Source organism: Papaver somniferum, chromosome 10, assembly GCF_003573695.1.
Source record: "Papaver somniferum cultivar HN1 chromosome 10, ASM357369v1, whole genome shotgun sequence".
Taxonomy (NCBI): domain Eukaryota; kingdom Viridiplantae; phylum Streptophyta; class Magnoliopsida; order Ranunculales; family Papaveraceae; genus Papaver; species Papaver somniferum.
In genome coordinates, this window is record NC_039367.1 from 126,661,023 (window position 1) to 126,681,347 (window position 20,325).

Below are 20,325 nucleotides of genomic sequence, written 5' to 3' on the forward strand. Positions count from 1 at the left end.
GTTTGTTGCAAACATAGCATTGATAAATGATAATATAAGATATCTCTCATCTACACGGCCAGCCATTTCGCTACACATAGTTCTCCATCTTTTAGTCAGGTGTTTCAAACTTTCGCCAATCCTCTGTTTTAATCCAAACACATCTTCTATACCAGGTCGCGACTTATATATGCCCCTAAGAATGTAGTCTGCAAATGATTGAAGGATGTTATTGTGTTCTTTGGTAGACCTTCAAACCATTTTAACGCCTCTCTTGTTAATCTGGATGCGAAATATTTGCACAATATGGCATCATGATTTTCCCATTGTAACATGCACCTCACATAGGCTTTAATGTGTTGAATTGCACAAGTTGTTCCATCAAAAATGCTGGTTAATGCGGGCAAATTGCATTTCGGTGGTATTCCTCCTAATTGTACTTCCCTTGTAAATGGAGTTTTTGCAGCTTCTTCTATTGCTTCATCCAATTGTCTTCTGCCTACTTCTTCTCTATTATTTAGCATTCCTCTCATTTCTTCTAATTCTTTCAAGATTTGCTTATTTACTCCTGAATCTTGATCCATTGGTCTTTTTCATTTCGCCTCTCTTCTTCTGCATTCATGTTTATCTTCTCTCGCGAAATTTTGCATTTCTTCTTCATTATCCTCATCTCGTCTTCTTCTGCGATTCTCTTCCTCATCTCTATTTTGAATTCGCATATGATGATGCCTTTCATTTTCCCCTCCATGATTTTGTTCATTTCTTATCAATTTCATTCGCTGTCTTTCAGCCATCCTTTGTACTCGATCATACTCCTCATTGAGATTACCGTTATTCCGGTTTTGTGTACGCCTTCTTTCTCGATTGTCGTGATTGTTCTGGCGAATTGTCTCCTGAAGCTCTTGTTCTTCCATTTCCGTTCTCAATCTTTCACGTTCGCAGATTAAACGTGCTTGTTCAGCATAATGTCTTTCAATTTCTTCTTCAATTGTCTGTTGATTTCTTTGAGTTTCTCTTTCATGTAAAATTCTTCTTCCTTCCTCTCGATTTCCTTCGCCATCTTGGTTATTTCGTCCCTGACGTTGTCCGTTCTCTTGATTTCCACCATTTTACCCATCATCAAAAGTTTCATTTTGTGGAACGTAACGATCATCAGCTCTTTCTCTATTTTCGCGATATTCTTCATTATGATTTGATATTTCTTCTTGAATATTGTTCCCAGCATTGATTGTGGGTGAGTTTCGCCTCATTTCTCTTCTAGTCGATCTTGAATATGATTTTGTAACACTTCTCGATCTTGTATTTTGTAGTCTTATATTCTCCATCCTTAATTCATGATTTTGCCTTGTTAGATTTGCACGTTCTTCTGCCTCAGCTCTTCTTTCTTCATGTATTCTTCGTCTCAACGTTTCTAACGCTCCATCTTCCTCATCTCCATGAATTATTCCTTCATCTGCTTCTTGATTTCTCTCTTCCTGTCTATGGTTTCTGTTTTGTTGCTCTTCTTCTACTTCTTCTGCCGAATTTGATTGCCAAGTGTGTGTACTCACCCTATCATAATTTGTATTCCTCCCTTGTATTAGTGTTTGTTGAATTGGTGGTTGAATTTGATTTCATTATGTAGTTGCAGGAAATCCTACACTACACCCCTCATATGATTTCATTATTACTCAACTCATTTTTAGGTTTACACTCTTAATTTTATTGATCAATCTTTGAATGTTCTTACAAGAAAAGATAAAGGAATCAAGAATGACCTCTGCTCTAGACTTTCTCTCTCCTATTTACTTGTTTCTTACTCAAAAATATCTATCTCCCTTTTCTTTACAACTTGAACGATTATTTATAGGGAAATGCATAGTGGATGACAACTAATCTGTCCTTTATTTTCGGGTATGGTTTGCGACATTCTCGCAACCTTACAAATGTTAATTTCGCAAGCTTTCTAATTTTCGCAGAACTATCACATCTTTCTCGTGATTCTAGCTGACGTTTTTTATCGTATCATTTCTGAAATTGTTCTGCGACGCTGTTGTGTTGTGTAGTTGATAATTTCGCTGAGACATTATCGTCGCGAGATTCTGATCCTACATATAATTTATTATAAAAATTATTTTAAGGTGGGAAAAAAGATAACCATAAGATGATCATCAAACTACCAAAGAAAATCAATGTTAAATATCCATTTTACCTTAACAAAATACCAACAGAATCCCATGACGTCATGAGACGGAAGAATTTATAAAAGAATCAATAAGCTGTTGAATTATATTTTTTCAGAGATATGGTGTATCCCGATGTCGCTGACCAAGAGATGCAAAAGTGTACAAGACAACAAAAACATGAGCTCCGAAAGTTTAAAGAATATCAAACATTAGAAAAGGTCTAGAACAGTATAACCTTCAACCAGTTTACGGAGTTTCAATGGGTAGCATGCACTTTAAATGTGTTGCACTACAAACATACAAACTCTTTATTTATTTTGTTAATTGGATTGGTTTATTATTAGGTAATAGGTATTATGTTGGTTCATTATTAGTTTTTAAATGACATTTTTATTTAATTAGTTTGGAATTTATTTTGTTTGAATTCATGGTTAAGTATTTTGAATTAGGACAAGATTTCTATTGACACTTTTAATTTATCTACTATAGAACATATATGATGTTTTTCCCTCAATTTTCCATGAAACTTCCATCATTTATCAAGGCATGGAATGTTGAGCATGATACGAAGTATAGCTTCCATTGTTTAATCATAAAGGATATTGGAAATGACGGTACCAAGTGCATATGCTCCTAATGCGGTAGTCTCAAGAAATAAAGGCCGTTATAGAGCCGAGGAAGATGTGCCATTATTGAGTCGAGTATTCTTATCTCCAGCTTGCGTAACGTTTGAAAATCCTTCTCTCTACCATAAGAAAGTAATGTGCAAAGATATGGTTGGTTTTGGTATTCTTAATATAAGAGGAGGGTATCGTTAAGATAGTTTTGCATGGGATGGACCTAATTATAGTACTTCTTATATTTTGTATGTGTCGTTTTATCCCTCCACCGGTGCTAACCATATGTATTTTCCTTGACATAATATGGATCACTTCGGAAGCGCAATGCCATGCCATACTACAATGGATGCAATGCAACTATCCACGTTACGTGAATGATGCAAGAGTAGGTGTAAATTAGTCTACTGACAGGACTAATGGATCAACTGTGAATGACAACAAAATGAAAATTATATCCATGACAAACTAACTTTTGATCGACAATTGATACTCCATCTTGCTCTATAAACACTATCTAAACAAACTTTTCCAATGAGAGCAAATTAATAAAAAAAAGTAGTTTGCACATAAGAAAAGTTATATTCACGTACAATATTTTTGGAATAATACTACAAATTCATAAATCAAGCCTCCTCTAGAATTTAGAGATTGTAAGTGGGAATACAGGGGATAGATCAGTTAAAGTAATTCGGAGGAAATTCTGGTTAAATTACAAAAATGAATTTGGTCCAAGTACTCATCCTGCCCAATAACTTGGAATCAATTTGAACATTATCCGATAATAATGTTTTCCGTATGGACCATTACTTGGGGCCAAGCTTCCAAATATCGACCGACTCGGTTGAAAAACCTTAGCCATCCAAACTATAGTAACAACCATGGGAATATTGATCAACTTTTCATAGATATCAAGAATAATTTTTTATTTTATTTGAAGCATGATATTAAAGATGATATATCTTTCATTGTGATATATACGTTCATCTATACTGATATATTGCATAATAACATCACATGGAACAATCTTGAAGACGTTTTGTACTATTTTATGATAACTTGATGGACAAGATGTACTTTTTCGATGTGCTATCTGGGGATTCAATGTGGAAACGGGATCAGACAGGTTCATGGTCTTGAAAGTCAATAATTATGATACTCTTTACCAAGAAAAAAAGTAAACAAAGGAAGTCAATAATTATGATATTATACCAAGACAAAGAGGAAACTAAAGAATGCTTTACATCCAAAACGTTCCTTACATATACAGAAATAGCATTTTTAAGGTCAAAATAAAGAGGACAGGGAATAATGCTAAGAAGATGTTTCTTTTCACTGCATTTCTCCTAAGAGTTTATATTTGTTTAAGCCCTTTTCAGTTTTTTTTTTCTTTTTTTTTTTGCGCACCAACTAAGATATTAGCTTATTTATTTTTTATTTGTGAGAAGAAACCATACTTACCGATTTGTTACCCCTTTTTATAACATTATTTATTTATAACAAGCGTCTAATATTCCATAAATGAGAAACCAACCCGTGCATCGCACGGGTGAGAAACCAGTACAAATAAAAGGGAAACTAGATGGACCGCACATCCATGGGCCATAGGCCCTGTAACAGGTTTTTAATTGTATATGAGAATTATAAACTAACAGTTATAACTAATTTGAAATATGATGAAGTATGATTAAAAGAGAAGTTACGGTTTATTTTGATTTTGAGTAAGAAGAAGAATTTAAGTTTAATTGTTAGTAAAAATTAAGACGTGTTTGGAGTTTCATTTTAACTTATACTTTTTGGGTTATAGTTAACAAATGTATGGGTTATACTTAAGAGAAGCCTTCTCAATTTTGCAAATGAGAAAGAATTTTGAATTGAATTTAAGTAACTTACCCTCCTTATTGTTTGTTTATGTAAGAGAAAAGTGAGATTTAAGAGGATCAATTTTATCCCTCTGTATAATGATGATGTTGGATAATGAGGTATGATAAAGAAGAACCATTAATTGGGGGATAAAAAAAGGAATTGGGGGATATAAGAAAAGGACAAAAACTGGTTCCATATATCAATTCGGGATCACTCCTTATCTAAGTATTTTACGTATTACCTAATCTACCCCTCACTAATCAGGATTAGTGATTAATAATAATTAGTAAAATCTTAAGATTTTTGATAAATGATTAGTGTGTGTTTTATTTGAATTTGGGCGAGTGAGGTGAGAGTAGAAGGGGGGAAAAATATTTTTGAGTGGAAATTTTTTGTGAAAATGCAAGATGATTGTGAGGAGAGAATTGCAGCTGCTGAATCTTTAGCTCTACTACATCAAGGAGCTAACGATAACAACTCTCAATTGCAACTCTTTGTTACGCCAACACCCTTGAATGATGATTTTGACGAGTATGGAGAGTTTTTCGAAGAAGCTACACAAGAAAGTAAACTTGCACAACATGCAAGCATCCCCAATACACAGGTAAAGCTACTAGGAGGTTGAAAAATCGATTTTTTTCTTTAAACCCGCCATTTTTTCAACTGTAAAACTTCGGTGCCGGCATGGTCGTAGTATGGATACCATGCCGGCAGACGCGTTACCGGCATGGTATTCATACTACGACCATGTCGGTAAAGCGATATCCCCCAATTTGAATATTGATCCGGCATAGTATTCTACCAAAAAACTATGCCGGTACGCAGTTAACTTTTTTACCTACCAAGGAATATACTACGGAATATTAAACCGGCATGGTTTCATTGATAGGTTATCATGCCGGAACTGCATGAAAAACATACAGGAAACATTTCCATGTAAACCCAAAAACCGGCATGGAAAATTAATAACCATCAACGCTGGAACCAGTTACCGGCGTGGTACCATCAATTTCGAGAATGCCGGCAGTGGAACCGGCGTTGTTGAGTTTCAAATTTACAATGCCGGTACCTACAAAAAAAACATACAGGAATAAATGTTTTCCAGAGCTAAATACTGGCATTACATATAAATTAATTGGAATTCCGGTAGAGTGTACCGGCTTGGGACAATAAATTACGACAGTGTCGGCACCTTGTTTTCCAGCGTTCTTGTCTAATGAATAATGTATGCCGGAATATGTTTCAAATTTGGTCTTCAGTTTTGGCTAAGTTCGACAATGCCGGAACATTGGTCGAGCATGCCGGTACTTGTTTCCGGCATAGTGTTTTAATTTCGTTTGGAACTAATTTTTGTACGATCTTTAGGTGGTGACATATATTGATCCAACAAATGCAAAGACGCTTTATGGGGATACGTCGGAATACTATAAAATACCTCCGGTATGTGACCAAAGAATACTTTACTAATGGATTGCTAGTAATGAACCTTCTAATGAATGTGAAATTGATCTTCAAGGAGGTCCAGTCCTTGAACAAGGTGGGGAAGTGTACATAAGCCCACACCTATTCCAAGGCGAAGCAATAAGTTTTGTTTCTAAGTTCACGATAAGGGTACATGTGAACAATATACATAATAACATAAGTTTAAAAATAAAATTACCTGCAATAGAGTGAAATTCCCGACAAATTGGTTGGTTTTAGCCTTAGAGGCCCTTCTCATCTCCATCATCAAATGTGCCATTACCGCGGTGCCCCAAGAATACCCATAGACATCTTCCAATGGATCCAAGTACCGAAGGTAGTTCGCACTAACCCTATTGCTATTAATGTCAGGGAATACCCTAGTTCCCAAGATGTATAACAGGTATGCATCGGCAGTATAACGAATTTCTTCAGGGTCCCATCCATGCTCCAAACTTCTTTGCTTTGTGTTTTCAAACTTCTTCTTAAGCAGCGTCAACTTGATTGTCCTTGTCCTACCAGACTTGGATTCATAAAAGCTCTCCACAGAAGTTTTGTAGTCCCAACCCAACAGCTTGTTAGTCAGAGCGTGCAACTTCGACCATTCCAGGTCCAGAGACTCAACTCCTTCTGCAATTGATTTGTCGGTAACATTCAAGACTAGAATGTTCTGAGCATCATCAGGGATGAAGGTCATCTCCCCAAAAGGGAAGTGCATGGTATCGGTTTCACCATGATACCTTTCGACGAAGCAATTGACAGTCACGGAATCAGGCTTCACATAATTTTCAACCAAAGCATATAGACTAGATTCCATTACTATTTGTTGGACCTCTTTACATTCATCGGACAATTTCCAACAATCGGCGAATTGGTTTCGGCAAGCACGCACAGCCTTCGTATGATCCTACAATTAGGAGACAATACAATTAAGATATTTTACATAAATACACAACAATACATATGCACAAGATAAAAAATACTTACATAGGTTTGATAGATAGTACGAGCCCACGAGTGCTTGTATCCAAATAGTGTTTTCGGTTCCGGAGCTTCACCCCAAATTCTACCACGTTCAAGGTCAGGTATCATGTCATTAATATGAGGAAGGTGGGAATATTTAACTTTCACTTTGCCATTGCCCTTCTTGCCATTGCCTTGTGTTGGTTGTTGACTTGGCCCACCAACTTTGCTTTGGCTTGCTAATTGACTTGGAGGAACCACATTATCTTCATCCTCACTTTCCTACTCATCTTGATCATCGTGGTCACGGATTACAGCTCGACTAGGGTCACCACCACTCTCCCAAATTATCCCTCTTGTCTCATCCCCCAAACGCTTTTTACGACCTTCATCTTTCCCTCGAGGAGGAAGAGATTGAGGAGTATCAAGACCGTCCTTCCTTCTTCTCTTAGTGACAGCATCTTTAATTTTTCTTTTGTTAGCCTCCTTGGATTTTGACCTATATCATAAAATCACAGGCAATGAATGTGAGACAACTCACTTTCAGTTTTTCTACCGGCATTGACTTACTGAAACAAAGCATGCCGGTTGTCTGTTCCGGCATTAAACAATGACTGTCGACAATGTCGGTAATCATATGTAATTCTGCTGTATGTTTTAAGTCCACTACCGGCATGCTCGAAATAAATCAATTCCATGTCGTAACCTGGTGCCGGCATTCGAATCAACCTAAAAATCTATGCCGGTTTAGGTGACAAATTCTTAAGTTTTCCTGTATGTTTTAAGTCCACTACCGGCATGCTCGAAATAAATCAATTCCATGCCGTAACCTGGTGCCGGCATTAAAATCAACCTAAAAATGTATGCCGGTACTGGTGATAAATTCATAAACTCTCTTGTATGGTTTAAGTCCACTACCGGCATGCTCGAATTTTTACAAAAGAATGTCGGTACTAAACCGGTATACAATGCAACCAAATGTCTATGCTGGTACTGGTGAAAAATTCATAAACTCTCCTGTATGTTTTTAGACCACTACCGGCATACACGAATAGTTATAAATGACTGCCGGTACCAAGAACCGGTAGGGAATTCGACCCAAATTCTATGCCGGTATCGAAAATTCAGTTTCTGGTGAATCTGCGGAGTGAAACCGGCATTGCATTCATCCTAGATTGAATGCCGGAAGGTAAAACCGGCTTTGTATTCATACATATTTCAGTGCCGGTAATCACTGAAACTCAACTGTTTCAGTTAGGGTTTGTGATTCTAACCTAAACCCATTGCTATAAATCGATTAAAACACTCATAAAGTAGTTTAAAATCACTTACCTTCTCACAGAAGCCATGGTTGCGAGAGGTTGATTGTCAGAATTCACTGCTTGTTCTTCTTCTTTCTCTTGAGCAATCTTAGCAATTCTTTGTTCCTTTTTGTTGAGCAATCGATTTTGAGTTCGATTGGGCATTCGTTTTCTTTCGTGGAGGCATTGTTTATGATTCGGGTAGGTTAATCGACGAAGAAATTTTTGAATCGACGATTAGTCGACGAAGAACGGATGAAGAACGATGAAAAAAAATGAATTTTTTTTTTCAAAAACCTAAACCTAGGTCAGTGCCGGTACTGAGAAGAATGGGGGACATGTGTTTGGTTTTTAGATTTTAAGTTTTAGGGGAAAGGGTATAGTAGTCTTTTCATAATGTTTTTTAATTAATCAAAGGGTATTTTAGTATTTTCATACACAAAAATCACCCCTTAACACACACCATGGGTTGGGGGAAGTAATCAATATTCCCAATTCCTTTTTTTATCCCCCAATTAATTGTTCATAAAGAAGCTTGTGAAGTATTTATATAAGTAAATGAGGATTTGGCATTCGAGATTTAAAATGTTGACTCGGCCAAACATAGCGTTGTTGCTGTTGTATTAAGAGAGGGTTGTAGGATGTGTTGAAGTTAAAAGAATTAGTTTTAGAATTTCAAGTTTGAACCTTGACTGAGACCGTTTTATTGAATCATTTTACCAACAAAAACAGTCATTACCATTTCGACCAGGGTTTCAAGTTTGACCCTAGACTGAAACTGTTTTATTGAATCATTTTACCAACAACAACAGTCATTACTATTTCGACCAAAGATCCGAAGTGCAGCATGAGGGACCAAAACAATTAATTCTTGCAGCGGAGCACTTACGCAATTACCAACAATTTTCTTTTCTTGTATAATTTTTATAAAAAGTCAGTGTTGTGAATGCACTTTTTAACCTCAGCGTTTTTAGGGGCCACTCAAAAGGATTTAGGGGCCAACAATAAAACAAAAAAGATCACCCAAAGGGAAAATATAGCCAGCCCTTATCTCGCGTAATTCGTAATGGCAAAATTACCCTTATATATTCGGAGGATATGATAACATTTTTATCCTCCAATTTCAATCGGAAGCCAAAATATTACCCAGACTTCCGATTATAGTCGGTGTAGTATTAGAATGATTTTTGTTTCATTTTTTCCATTTCTTTTTCATTTTTGAGTTGTTAGAGTTATAGAGAAGAAGGTGAAGGACAAAAGGGAAAACCCATTTTATCACTACAAAAATGGATGGATATGAAGAAGAAGGTGAGAATCATGGCGAAGACGATTTGGGGTATATGTTGAATGATCCAAACTTTTGTGGAGAGGAAAACCTAGACGACCCTTTCATGGAAGAAAATGGAGAATCGCCTGATATTGAAGCTAACGATGCATGTAAAACACAGGTATTGTGTTAAGAAACTCAAATACTCGATTTGCATGCGTTTGTGTGCTTTTGTAAACAAGAAAAACCGATTATTGCATGCATTGAATGCCATGAACTACCCAGATTCGGTAGATAATTTCTCGAATAAACTTACGAATATAACACACAGAGTACCAAATATGTATATTCGGTAGTTCCAAGATAGTAATTTACTGCCGAATATGAGAAAAAAACCCAAACTGGTTTTCCAAAAAAATCTACATTCGGCAGTTATGTAGAGTTATTTACCCCCGAATGGCCCCAAAAATGAATTCCTCAAAAAATTTCAAAACACAGTATTCTTATCCTTTACAATCGGTAATAGTTTAACATTATTTGACTGCCGAATATAACAGTGGCCTCAAAATAAAATTTCCGAAAACTTGAAAATCGGATGTTTATCGATTAAAGTTATCTCCCGGTTATTTATATTCGGCTGTTTTACTATATATTTTAGCTTCCGATTATATCATTTTTTGCACTCAGTAAACTGTGTACATTCATTTTCATAAATCAGGTGTTTTGGGTAACCGATAATATTCCGACTACCCAAAACCGGTTGAGTATTGTAAAAAACAATGGTTAACGATTAAGGAGAGGTTTGTGTTTGCATGGACATATGAATATCGTAATTTCAAGAACAAGGCGACAAGCATTGCGGAGGGGTCTCATGGTCACTAAAGAAAAATACTAATTGGTAGTCAAAATGGAATAGTGTCGATCCAAGAAGCAATCCATGAATTCACCAATCGTGATCTCGTAAAGATTAGGAAATGTATGCAATTTAGTGTACACCAATTCCCGTGATCTCGGAGGATAATTTTTTTTTTGTAAAGTCCCGAATGTACGATGGCCCAAAAATCAGAATTTGGGAAAAACTGATACTTTTCAAATTTTGAACTTGCAATAATCGAAAGTCAACTCAGTTACCCAAACTTCCGAATATGGGTTGTCTAACCTTCTATATTGTCCCTTGGAACCACCTAGAGCCATAGCATGGTTTGTTTTGAACTTGTAATATTCGGAGGATAAATTTTTTTTGTAAAGTCCCGAATGTACGATGGCCCAAAAATCAGAATTTGGGAAAAACTGATACTTTTCAAATTTTGAACTTGCAATAATCGGAAGTCAACTCAGTTACCCAAACTTCCGAATATGGGTTGTCTAACCTTCTGTATTGGCCCTTGGAAACCACCTAGAGCCATGGCATGGTTTGTTTTGAACTTGTAATATTCGGAGGATAATATTTTTTTGTAAAGTTCTGAATGTTCGATGGCCCAAAAATCAGAATTTGTGAAAAACTGATACTTTTCAAATTTTGAACTTGCAATAATCGGAAGTCAACTCAGTTACCCAAACTTCCGAATATGGGTTGTCTAACCTTCTATATTGGCCCTTGGAACCACCTAGAGCCATGGCATGGTTTGTTTTGAACTTGTAATATTCGGAGGATAAATTTTTTTTGTAAAGTCCCGAATGTACGATGGTCCAAAAATCAGAATTTGGGAAAAACTGATACTTTTCAAATTTTGAACTTGCAATAATCGGAAGTCAACTCAGTTACCCAAACTTCCGAATATGGGTTGTCTAACCTTCTATATTGTCCCTTGGAACCACCTAGAGCCATGGCATGGTTTGTTTTGAACTTGTAATATTCAGAGATAATTTTTTTTTGTAAAGTTCTGAATGTACGATGGCCCAAAAATCAGAATTTGGGAAAAATTGATACTTTTCAAATTTTGAACTTGCAATAATCGAAAGTCAACTCAGTTACCCAAACTTCCGAATATGGGTTGTCTAACCTTCTGTATTGGCCCTTGTAAAGTCCCGAATGTACAACACAAATCATTGTCATTTATCTTCTCTTCTTTACTTTACGACCGTGACTACCTCTCAGTCCTGCACGACCACGGGTTTGAGCACCTTCAGTTGGAGCAGATTCAGTTGGAGCACCTTCAGCCCTCGATGAAGCTCGAGTTCTTTTACCCGTCTTTGATACTGCCACCTTGGGAGGATGCCTCTTCGTGACTTTCTCCCCAAACTGGGCAGCATAATCTTCGTTATCCATATTATCAACTAGGTCTCTAGCCTCTTTGATCTTCTCAGCTGGCATGGGATCTTCGCTCTTCAGGCATGCAGTTAACTTGAACCCGCCGCAGTAGTGTTGGATTTGATTTCACGGATAACCAAAGGATGTGATACGTTGTTATACCAACTCATATAGCCTGGAGAATTTTCATCACCTCGGGTGGTTCGTCTACCAGTGTTGATAATGAAGTCATTCCTCTTATCCCAGTTATCAAGAACAGTAGGTGGGCCTGTGTGAACAATCGTGAGATTGTCACCACTAGAAGAGCACAACTCCAACTCCAATTTGTAGTAATCCTCCATTTCCTCCACAGGTTGATGTTGTATATACCCGTGTTGTCGCATCACCCTAGAGGGGTTATACATCACATATCCTGTGGGGTGCCACAATGGTCCAAAATAAAGGGATAAGTCCGACTGAACATTTATATGCCCACTGGCTCGATCTTCCTTGTATGGATCAAAGCATACGTCCGAGGCCTTCAATTGGTCCAAAATCTCCCTCATGCGAATCAACTGCTGCTCTTTTGTCCTAGAACGGTTGTCTTCAAATATATAATTTTTTCCTCTAGGAGTACCTTTGCGCCACCCCGGGTTCTCTCCGGCCAACTTCAGGATAGGGAAGTGGTCATAATGCCTATATACATAAGAAACCAAGTTTTAGTAAATAGATTGTGTATATTCGGTAGTAATTTCCAAACATTATTTCCGATTATATATAGTCGGAAATAAATCTAAGTACCTATCCATCGAATAACCAACATTCGGAAATAGATATGGATCATTTCCTAACGAATATGCGTCATTTGGAGTTCAGTAACCTATAGTTTTTCTGACCTGTATATTCGGTTCTAATATCAAAAGAATATTTCCAATTATATATAATCGGAAAACAAAATAAGTACCTAGCCACCGAATAACCAACATTCGGAAAAAGAGATGGATCATTTCCTACCGAATATGCGTCATTTGGAGTTCAGTAACCTATAATACTTTGGCCTATATATTCGGCAGTAACTCCCCAAGACTAAACTCCGATTCTAAACAATCGGAAGTAAAACTAAGTAACATGTTCCCGAATAACCTACATTCGGAAGTTAACAATGTAGATATCCTACCGAATATGCATAGTTTGGAGTTATGAATATGCATCATATGTATTGTCTACAACCGAATATTCATCAACTGGAGTTCAGAAACTCTAAAATTTTATTCTACACAATCGGAGGTATAAAACATTATATTGTCTTCCGAATAAATACTGGCCCCAAAATGGGATTTTTCCTATATCAGAAATTTTGAGATTTTTTCAATATATATATATATATATATATATATATATTCGGTAGTGAGTGTACTTCCAAATACTGTGTGTCTACTTAGATATATTCGGGAGCCAAAAAATTCATTAAACTACCGATTATTACCAGTTTGTATCCAGGAAGATATGGCCAACAATATTCGGCCGATAACCATAAAATATTTCTCCCGAATACTGTCGATGTTCTTGAGAAATGAGGAACACGACTACATTCGGAAGTAAATAAGCATGAATATCGCCCGAATCTAGATAAATAACCGAAAACCCTTGAAAATTTTTTTCTCGATTCGTCGAATTAAAGCGAAATAAACCCCAAAAATGATAGATTCTTACCTAATTGGGGCCATTTGAAGTTGACGAAATGTTTGACTATCGGAATCGCCACCACCGACTACATCGACGGGTACTTCTTCTTCGCGTTCTTCTTCTTCGCGTTCTTCTTCATTTGCAGCAACAATTTCTTTATTTCTTGCTAAAATCCCAATCTTTGGATCGGTACCCCGAGCAACGTTTTTGGTTCTAGGTCTGTGGGTTTCATTTCCCTTATCCATTGTTTTATAAACGAATCGACGATGTTTTGATTTTACGATTCGCGGCGACGTTTCGGTTGAACACAAGAACGAGGGAAAGTTTTTTTTTCTTCCACAATCGGAAGATAATATGAAACTGGAAGAAGAAGAGTTGAAATGAGTAGAATTTTTTTTGATTTGGTTTTTATACAGTTTTACCAGAAGGGCATTTATGTAACTTCAATATCATATAGGGTACCCCTTAACTAGAGTCTTTGGCTGGGTATAAATTGATGGCCCCTAAATCCTTTCGGGTGGCCCCTAAAAACGCTTTGCTTTTTAAGTGCAAAAATTGACGTATAGAAAAAGTCAGAATTTGTCAAGAAAAAGGAGGAGAAGGAAATGTTCAACCCACAAGACTGACAAGTATTCAAAATTCAGGCATATTAATCCGTCAGTTATATTTGGGGAAAGGGTTCCAACAAAAAAAAAAAAAAAAAAACAAACAACTGGTAACACAGTACTTGTATTGGAGTTCCTTTACAGAGAAATTTGTGGATAATCTTGTCGTTCTTTCGCTAACTCTTCTAGTCTGTCGACAACTTTTTTTGCGATGTTGTTGTATGCTTCGGAAATTGAAGAATCAGGAGCTGATATCACAATTGGAGTACCTTCATCTGCACCTGTTCTAACATTCATCTCCAGGGGTATCTAGACAGCGCACAACATGTACCAATATAATTAGACCACAAGAGAGTTTTATCGTAGCCAGTCTTTCCAATGAATAAATTAGAACAATGTCAGACTTGGTGAAAATTAATGCGAAGAGAGATCTTTGCTTTTTGTGTATAGACATAATAACAGCTTCAAATTGATATAGATTTGCACAAGCACAAAAAAGAAAAAGAAAAAGGAAATAGATTAGATAAAATTTGAACAGAATGACACTTAATGCTTTTTGTACATACTGTACATGTTAATCGTCTGTTCTTTTAATCAACATACTTCTGGAATACGAGTAGAACATTGCAGTTTGTTCCATATTCTAATGAAAACTTTTTTATCTACATACCTCCCCGAGGAATTCCATATCCATCTCATCAGCTGTTTTTCGTGCTCCTCCAATGCCAAATATGTGAGATTTTCCCCCACAATGTGGACATTTAAAACAGCTCATGTTCTCGATCACTCCCAAAATCTGAGCAAGTAATCAAAATTAAAATAATATAAAGAAAAAAATTACATACAGCAACATTTTAGTTCATTGGTGGAAGGAAATGAAGCTTCTAATAAATGAACTTATGTTATGTTATAGGTGGAATGAAATATACAGGAACTTGAACTTTACGAAACATATTAGCTCCTCTTCGGGCATCTATTAGTGCAATGTCTTGAGGAGTTGACACGATCAAAGCACCTATCAGCAAAACAAGGAAACAAAAAAAAGATGTTACCCTACCCATTCACAAAATATTAGTCGAAAGGAAAAAGCATATATCCAGAGAATTGCTAAGCTAAGATATTCAAGTAGTGGATCCTCCATCAGAAACATATCGACAAATATAGATTAAACAACCTGTAGGTCAAGATATGTTAACTGGTAACTGTCCTGATCTGTACAAATGTATGGCATGTCAGAGTAACGGTTCAAGGACAGGGATTCAGAGTTCTCATAATCCCATGAACTAGAAACTCAACCATAATTCTCATTCTTGAGCAGTAATTTATGATACCTGATAATTGCAGCCTCTGTGAAATTGACAACTGAGCATCCCCTGTACCAGGGGGCATATCCACCACAAGAATATCAAGCTTTCCCCAAGAAACTCCCCTCGTCAAAGTTTCAAGCGCTTTCATCACCTATATGCACAAAAACCAATTAAATTTCTGAAGTAAACATTATAAATTACTGCGAAGGAACTAAATTTTCCATTTCAGTGTTTCTAGAAAATATACAGATACACAATTAAACATCACGGATTTCTATTCAATGATCTTAAAAATCATAACTACGTAACAGATATCCAATGAAAAATCCTACTACAAGAGAGAGAAGATAAAAATCCAATGGGTTCTATTAATTGCATAATCTTGTCATGATATCACTCGAACCAACTGTACAAGGAACTCAGATTATAAACTCTACACCTAACCTATGCTAAGTTGTTATAGAATCTCTCACTTCAGTCCTAATAAGATTATAGCTGTCTCCACAGCTTATAAAAGGTAAATAACCCATTACTACTTACCGTGAAACAATAGCTAGGCTTTGTGAGACAGGATTCTAGGAAATGAACATGGAAATAAATTCTAAGAAATGAGCATGAAAAAAAGAAAAGTCCAAAACCAAAGAGTTAAAAACCAACCATTGGACCTCTCCACACAATAGGGGCATCCTTTTCTACAAGAAATCCAATTGACATACACTGCACCCCATGGTTTTCAACAGGAATCATTTTAGAATCTGCATACAAACATAAAAACTATATCATTGCAGAACATTAAGAATACACATTACAAGATATATCTCATGAAGAAAGTCAAAAGGCGCCGGGCTGCACATCTTGCTAAACAAAAGTTACATACCGAAGTAATATACTAAGCACATGCTGCACATCATAAAGATTTTATCTCAGTTGGCAATACGTAAAAATAGCAAATATCACCTTGAGTCAATTCTGGCTTCCCATGGAGTTGGACCTTCATCATGGTAGGAATTGATGGTCCGTACACATCCGCATCAAGTAAACCCACCTTAAGTTGACAAGTCTTAGCAAGAGCGACGGCCAAATTAACTGAAACCCCAGAAGTATCATCTTAAAACCCTGAACTAGCACATCCATGAAACTTCAATGACTAAAACGGCCTCCAATATATGCAAACCTACTAAAGCTTGCAGCTTCTAATTGCAACATATACATATTTCCTTTAATTTGCTCAAGAGGCATAAACTTTTTTAAAAAATTAGCCATTTTTAAAAAGTAAGAACACTCAGAATTTACTAAATATTTTAACTAAACTCAAAGCATATTTACTACAGTATATTGTGAAGATCAAGATAAGTATTTTCAGAAACTGGACCATTTTTATAGCTAACGACAGTCACAATACTTCAAATAAACTGAGTTAACCAGCATTTTGCTAACACTAAATCTCCCATAACTTGTGATTTCACCAGACCATCAGTGTGAAAACTTGAACCACAAATTCACAATCATCTCAAATGGTTGTCATTGTTCACCTCAATTACAGATGCAGATGTGAATATTTACTAATTTAGAGTTCTTGCTAAAGCATCACCTAAAAAATTTGGAAGTTGTGTATGCATTACAAAAAATTAAAGATGAAATGCATTTTGGTTTAGGTGGAAGAAAAAAACAATCAACTTTAGAAGCATTAATTGAGAATAAATGCCTTGTTGTGTGAATATTGTTTGACTTGATGAAGTATTTTGGTCTATATGTATATACTGTACATATAATTTGCATCAATTCTGGTAATTGTTACTTTATGTTTCATAGGGCCTTTGAGAACTCAACATTTTTATTACTGAATGCACTTAGCGAGGTTATTACTTTACTGGTTTAGCCCCTTTGGCAAGTCATGACCGGAAAAATTATTATTTTGGTGAAGTTATTACTTTATCGGGTATTCCTCCATCGAGGTTTAACTTAGCGTTCTCAGATAGCTTCACATTCTTCTATTAAATCTTTCGTTATCCCCTCCCTCTAGAATGTATGAATTATACTGATTGGAATTTGGAAGTAAAACCTGTGGAGGTGTTTTTGAACATGAGGTGTTAGCTTGAGCTATACTACCTATTAAGATGCATGAGGTATGATATAGCTTGGAAAAGGCATTTCAAACCTTCAAGCATTGCGATGCGAAATTAAGTTAATTATAAAGTTCTCAAACAAGGTCTTTAAATTAACGGATTCCAGTCAACATTCATGATACAAAGCAAAGAATACACCATTTGAAAACAACTATGAGCAAAGTCAATAACAACATTTAGTGGATATTTATGCATCATTACATTTGAAGCGAGAATCATAGTTCTTCGTTGTATATATAACAAATTCTTCGTTATATTGTTCGCCTAAAGAAAAATTTACTAGCATAATTTATTGATGTTCACCTACACTAAGCTCCCAAAACGGAGAATTTATGGTGGAGATAGTAAAATCATTCCAAGCGCAGCTAATGAAGATCTTGTAAAGCATATAAATTCCCTTCCTTCTTACATTAAAGCTAATGAAGATTCTTTACTTACTTAATCTAACATTCCGTAGGTCAAATTCCAAGTAACCAATTCCATATATTCTAATCATAACCTTACGGAATTGTGAATTATAAGTAATTTTTCGTACTTTTTTTTTTGCTGAATAAGTTTAACAAGTAGTACCTGCAGTAGTAGACTTCCCAACCCCGCCTTTTCCAGAAGCAACTGCTATGATATCTTTAATCCCTTCAATGGTAGTAGATCCTTTCGCAAACCCTCGAACTATTTCATATCTCTACAAAAAATTTATCTCAACCCTTATTTTTCTCCAGACATAATTAAAAATTTCCACAGAAATGAAAAAAATCACAAGAATCAGATTTCTCTTACGGTACACATTACATTTGAAGATCTCAACATTCTCTTCCATGGTATAATTATTCTTCCTGCAATACCCATTTTCTGTATACTCACTGATTTTACTATTAAGGATTCTTCAGTGGTGTTTCTGTTCAGACCTAAATTTTCCGCGAGACGAAATGTTTTTTTAATCTGAATCGAAAATGCTTTACAGCATCTCCAGGGTGAATCTTTTTGTTTTTCATCACAGGTAGGATTATAGCCCCCAATTACCATAAAAGCATCTCCAATAGAGGGTGAGAGTATCTCCTCCGATGCCAAGGATAAAGGTTTTGAAATTGAATGACTCCTCGGATTTAATATTTTTTTGCACCAAATTTCCACCTCCAACACAAAGGTCAAGGTCATAGAAAGATGGATTTTCTTGGGGACCATGGGTTTTTTGAGGGGACCATGATTTGATTAGACCACCTTCCCTAAAATTATAAGGGGTGTCCTAAAAAGTGGAGATGACTAGTTTACCCTTTTACCTAATTAAAATTATAACTAATTTACAACTTCTTCTTCCTCTATTCTACAATTTTTCTTCTTCTCTTCTTCATCAATATATGATCATCTAAACCTGATCGTATATAAATCTAATCAAAATCATCAAATTTTCATCGTCGTCGATTAATCAATCTTTTATAAACAAACCTATCCATAAATATTTTCCCACAAACCCATTACTTCTAATTCGTTTTTGATTGAAATTTTGAGCCATAGTCATCAAAATATGTTGAATTTGGAGGTTACAGTAGTAAGTTCGGTCAGGATAATTTTGAAAAAAACTCTAGTTTTACAACCGAACTTTTAAAAATGAAGAACACTTCGGTTAAGAATTTTTTTTTTTGCCTAACCGAACACCTGAGTTCGGTTGAGTCGCAGAATAATTTCAAAATCGAACTCTTCTCTATATAGCCAAATGTTGAGTCCGGTTTAATTGCAAAAAAAAATCCTAACCGAACTTTACTCAGAAAACCTATATAATGAGTCGGTTAACTCGCAAAAATAATTTCAAAACCGAACTCTTCTCTGTATAGCCAAATGTTGAGTTCGGTTTAATCGCAAAAAAAAAAAAATTGCGAACTTACCGAACTTTGTTGTTTAAAGTTCGGTTACAACGTGGTCGAGTCGACTGAACCGAACAAACTCTGTAAACTCAAGCATAGTAGTTCGGTTACATTTGATTTTTCATCAGCTAGCCGAACAAACAAAAACTCCATTAAAGCTCTGGTTCGGTTGCCTGTGATTTTTGGATTTATTAACCGAACTGCATTTGCAGAAAGTTCGGTTACATGTTCTTCATAGAATCTAACCGAACTTTGTTGACCTGGTTGAAATTTTTTTGTTACAATTTTGATTTTGAAGATATTTTAGGCCATTTATAACAACATTCACTAAGTTACAAGCATACTTCGGTACCCAGAGGATGTTTTTTCTCCATATTCACCCATCTCAAAATAATTTTTTTCTCCATCTTCTTCTTCTTCTATCACTTTAGTCACTCAATAATTCTACTTAAAAAAAACAATCTATTAATTTAACCTTAATTAATGATTAATCACACTAACTAATCATTATACAAAAATAATCAGGAGGGTAATTTTGATATTAATATAAATATTTAGATAAGGGGTGACCTAGAATTACTTCTAATGTCTTACCTAAAATAAAACAATGGTCCCCAAAAAAAAAGGTTGGTCCCCAAAAAACCGTTCCATAGAAATAGATGACATGGCTAAGTGGGGTAATGGAGAAAGTCTAGATAAGACTTTCTCTATGACCTTGGGTCTTAAAGCCACATCATCATTTTGTCTCTAAATTCAAATAAAGTAATACCTTGGGGGTTGGAGATCAATTTAAGGTAAAAAAAATTACAATTGTCTTTTTTTGTCATTTAGTAATGACCCACACATAAAAATGGAGTCTAAATCTGTTCACACTCCTCTAACGAATGTATATT

At 35.8% G+C, this 20,325-nt stretch overlaps 1 protein-coding gene across 2 annotated transcripts; it reads right to left on the reverse strand.

The window, feature by feature from the left end:
• Positions 1-14,153: 14,153 nt before the first annotated feature.
• Positions 14,154-18,675, reverse strand: LOC113317006 (iron-sulfur protein NUBPL-like). Of its 2 annotated transcripts, none has more exons than XM_026565166.1 (8): positions 18,363-18,675; positions 18,144-18,255; positions 16,405-16,533; positions 16,105-16,202; positions 15,472-15,598; positions 15,070-15,155; positions 14,811-14,936; positions 14,154-14,449 (listed from the first exon to the last, which is right to left on the reverse strand). In XM_026565166.1, exons 1-8 carry the CDS (start codon positions 18,594-18,596, stop codon positions 14,279-14,281), a joined length of 1,083 nt encoding a protein of 360 aa, XP_026420951.1. In that variant the 5' UTR covers positions 18,597-18,675; the 3' UTR covers positions 14,154-14,278. The 2 variants fall into 2 exon arrangements, with proteins under 2 accessions (XP_026420951.1, XP_026420950.1); XM_026565165.1 differs by having other exon boundaries at positions 18,351-18,654.
• Positions 18,676-20,325: the final 1,650 nt, after the last annotated feature.

Bases quoted from the DNA above. Each gene is read 5' to 3' on its own strand.
- LOC113317006 (XM_026565165.1), bottom strand. From the start codon at position 18,596: ATGGTAATTGGGGGCTATAATCCTACCTGTGATGAAAAACAAAAAGAT. The intron at 14,937-15,069 runs GTATATTTCATT...TTACTTGCTCAG, and splicing joins TTCGTAAAGTTCAAGTTCCT to ATTTTGGGAGTGATCGAGAA. The intron at 14,450-14,810 runs GTATGTAGATAA...TGCGCTGTCTAG, and splicing joins ATATGGAATTCCTCGGGGAG to ATACCCCTGGAGATGAATGT.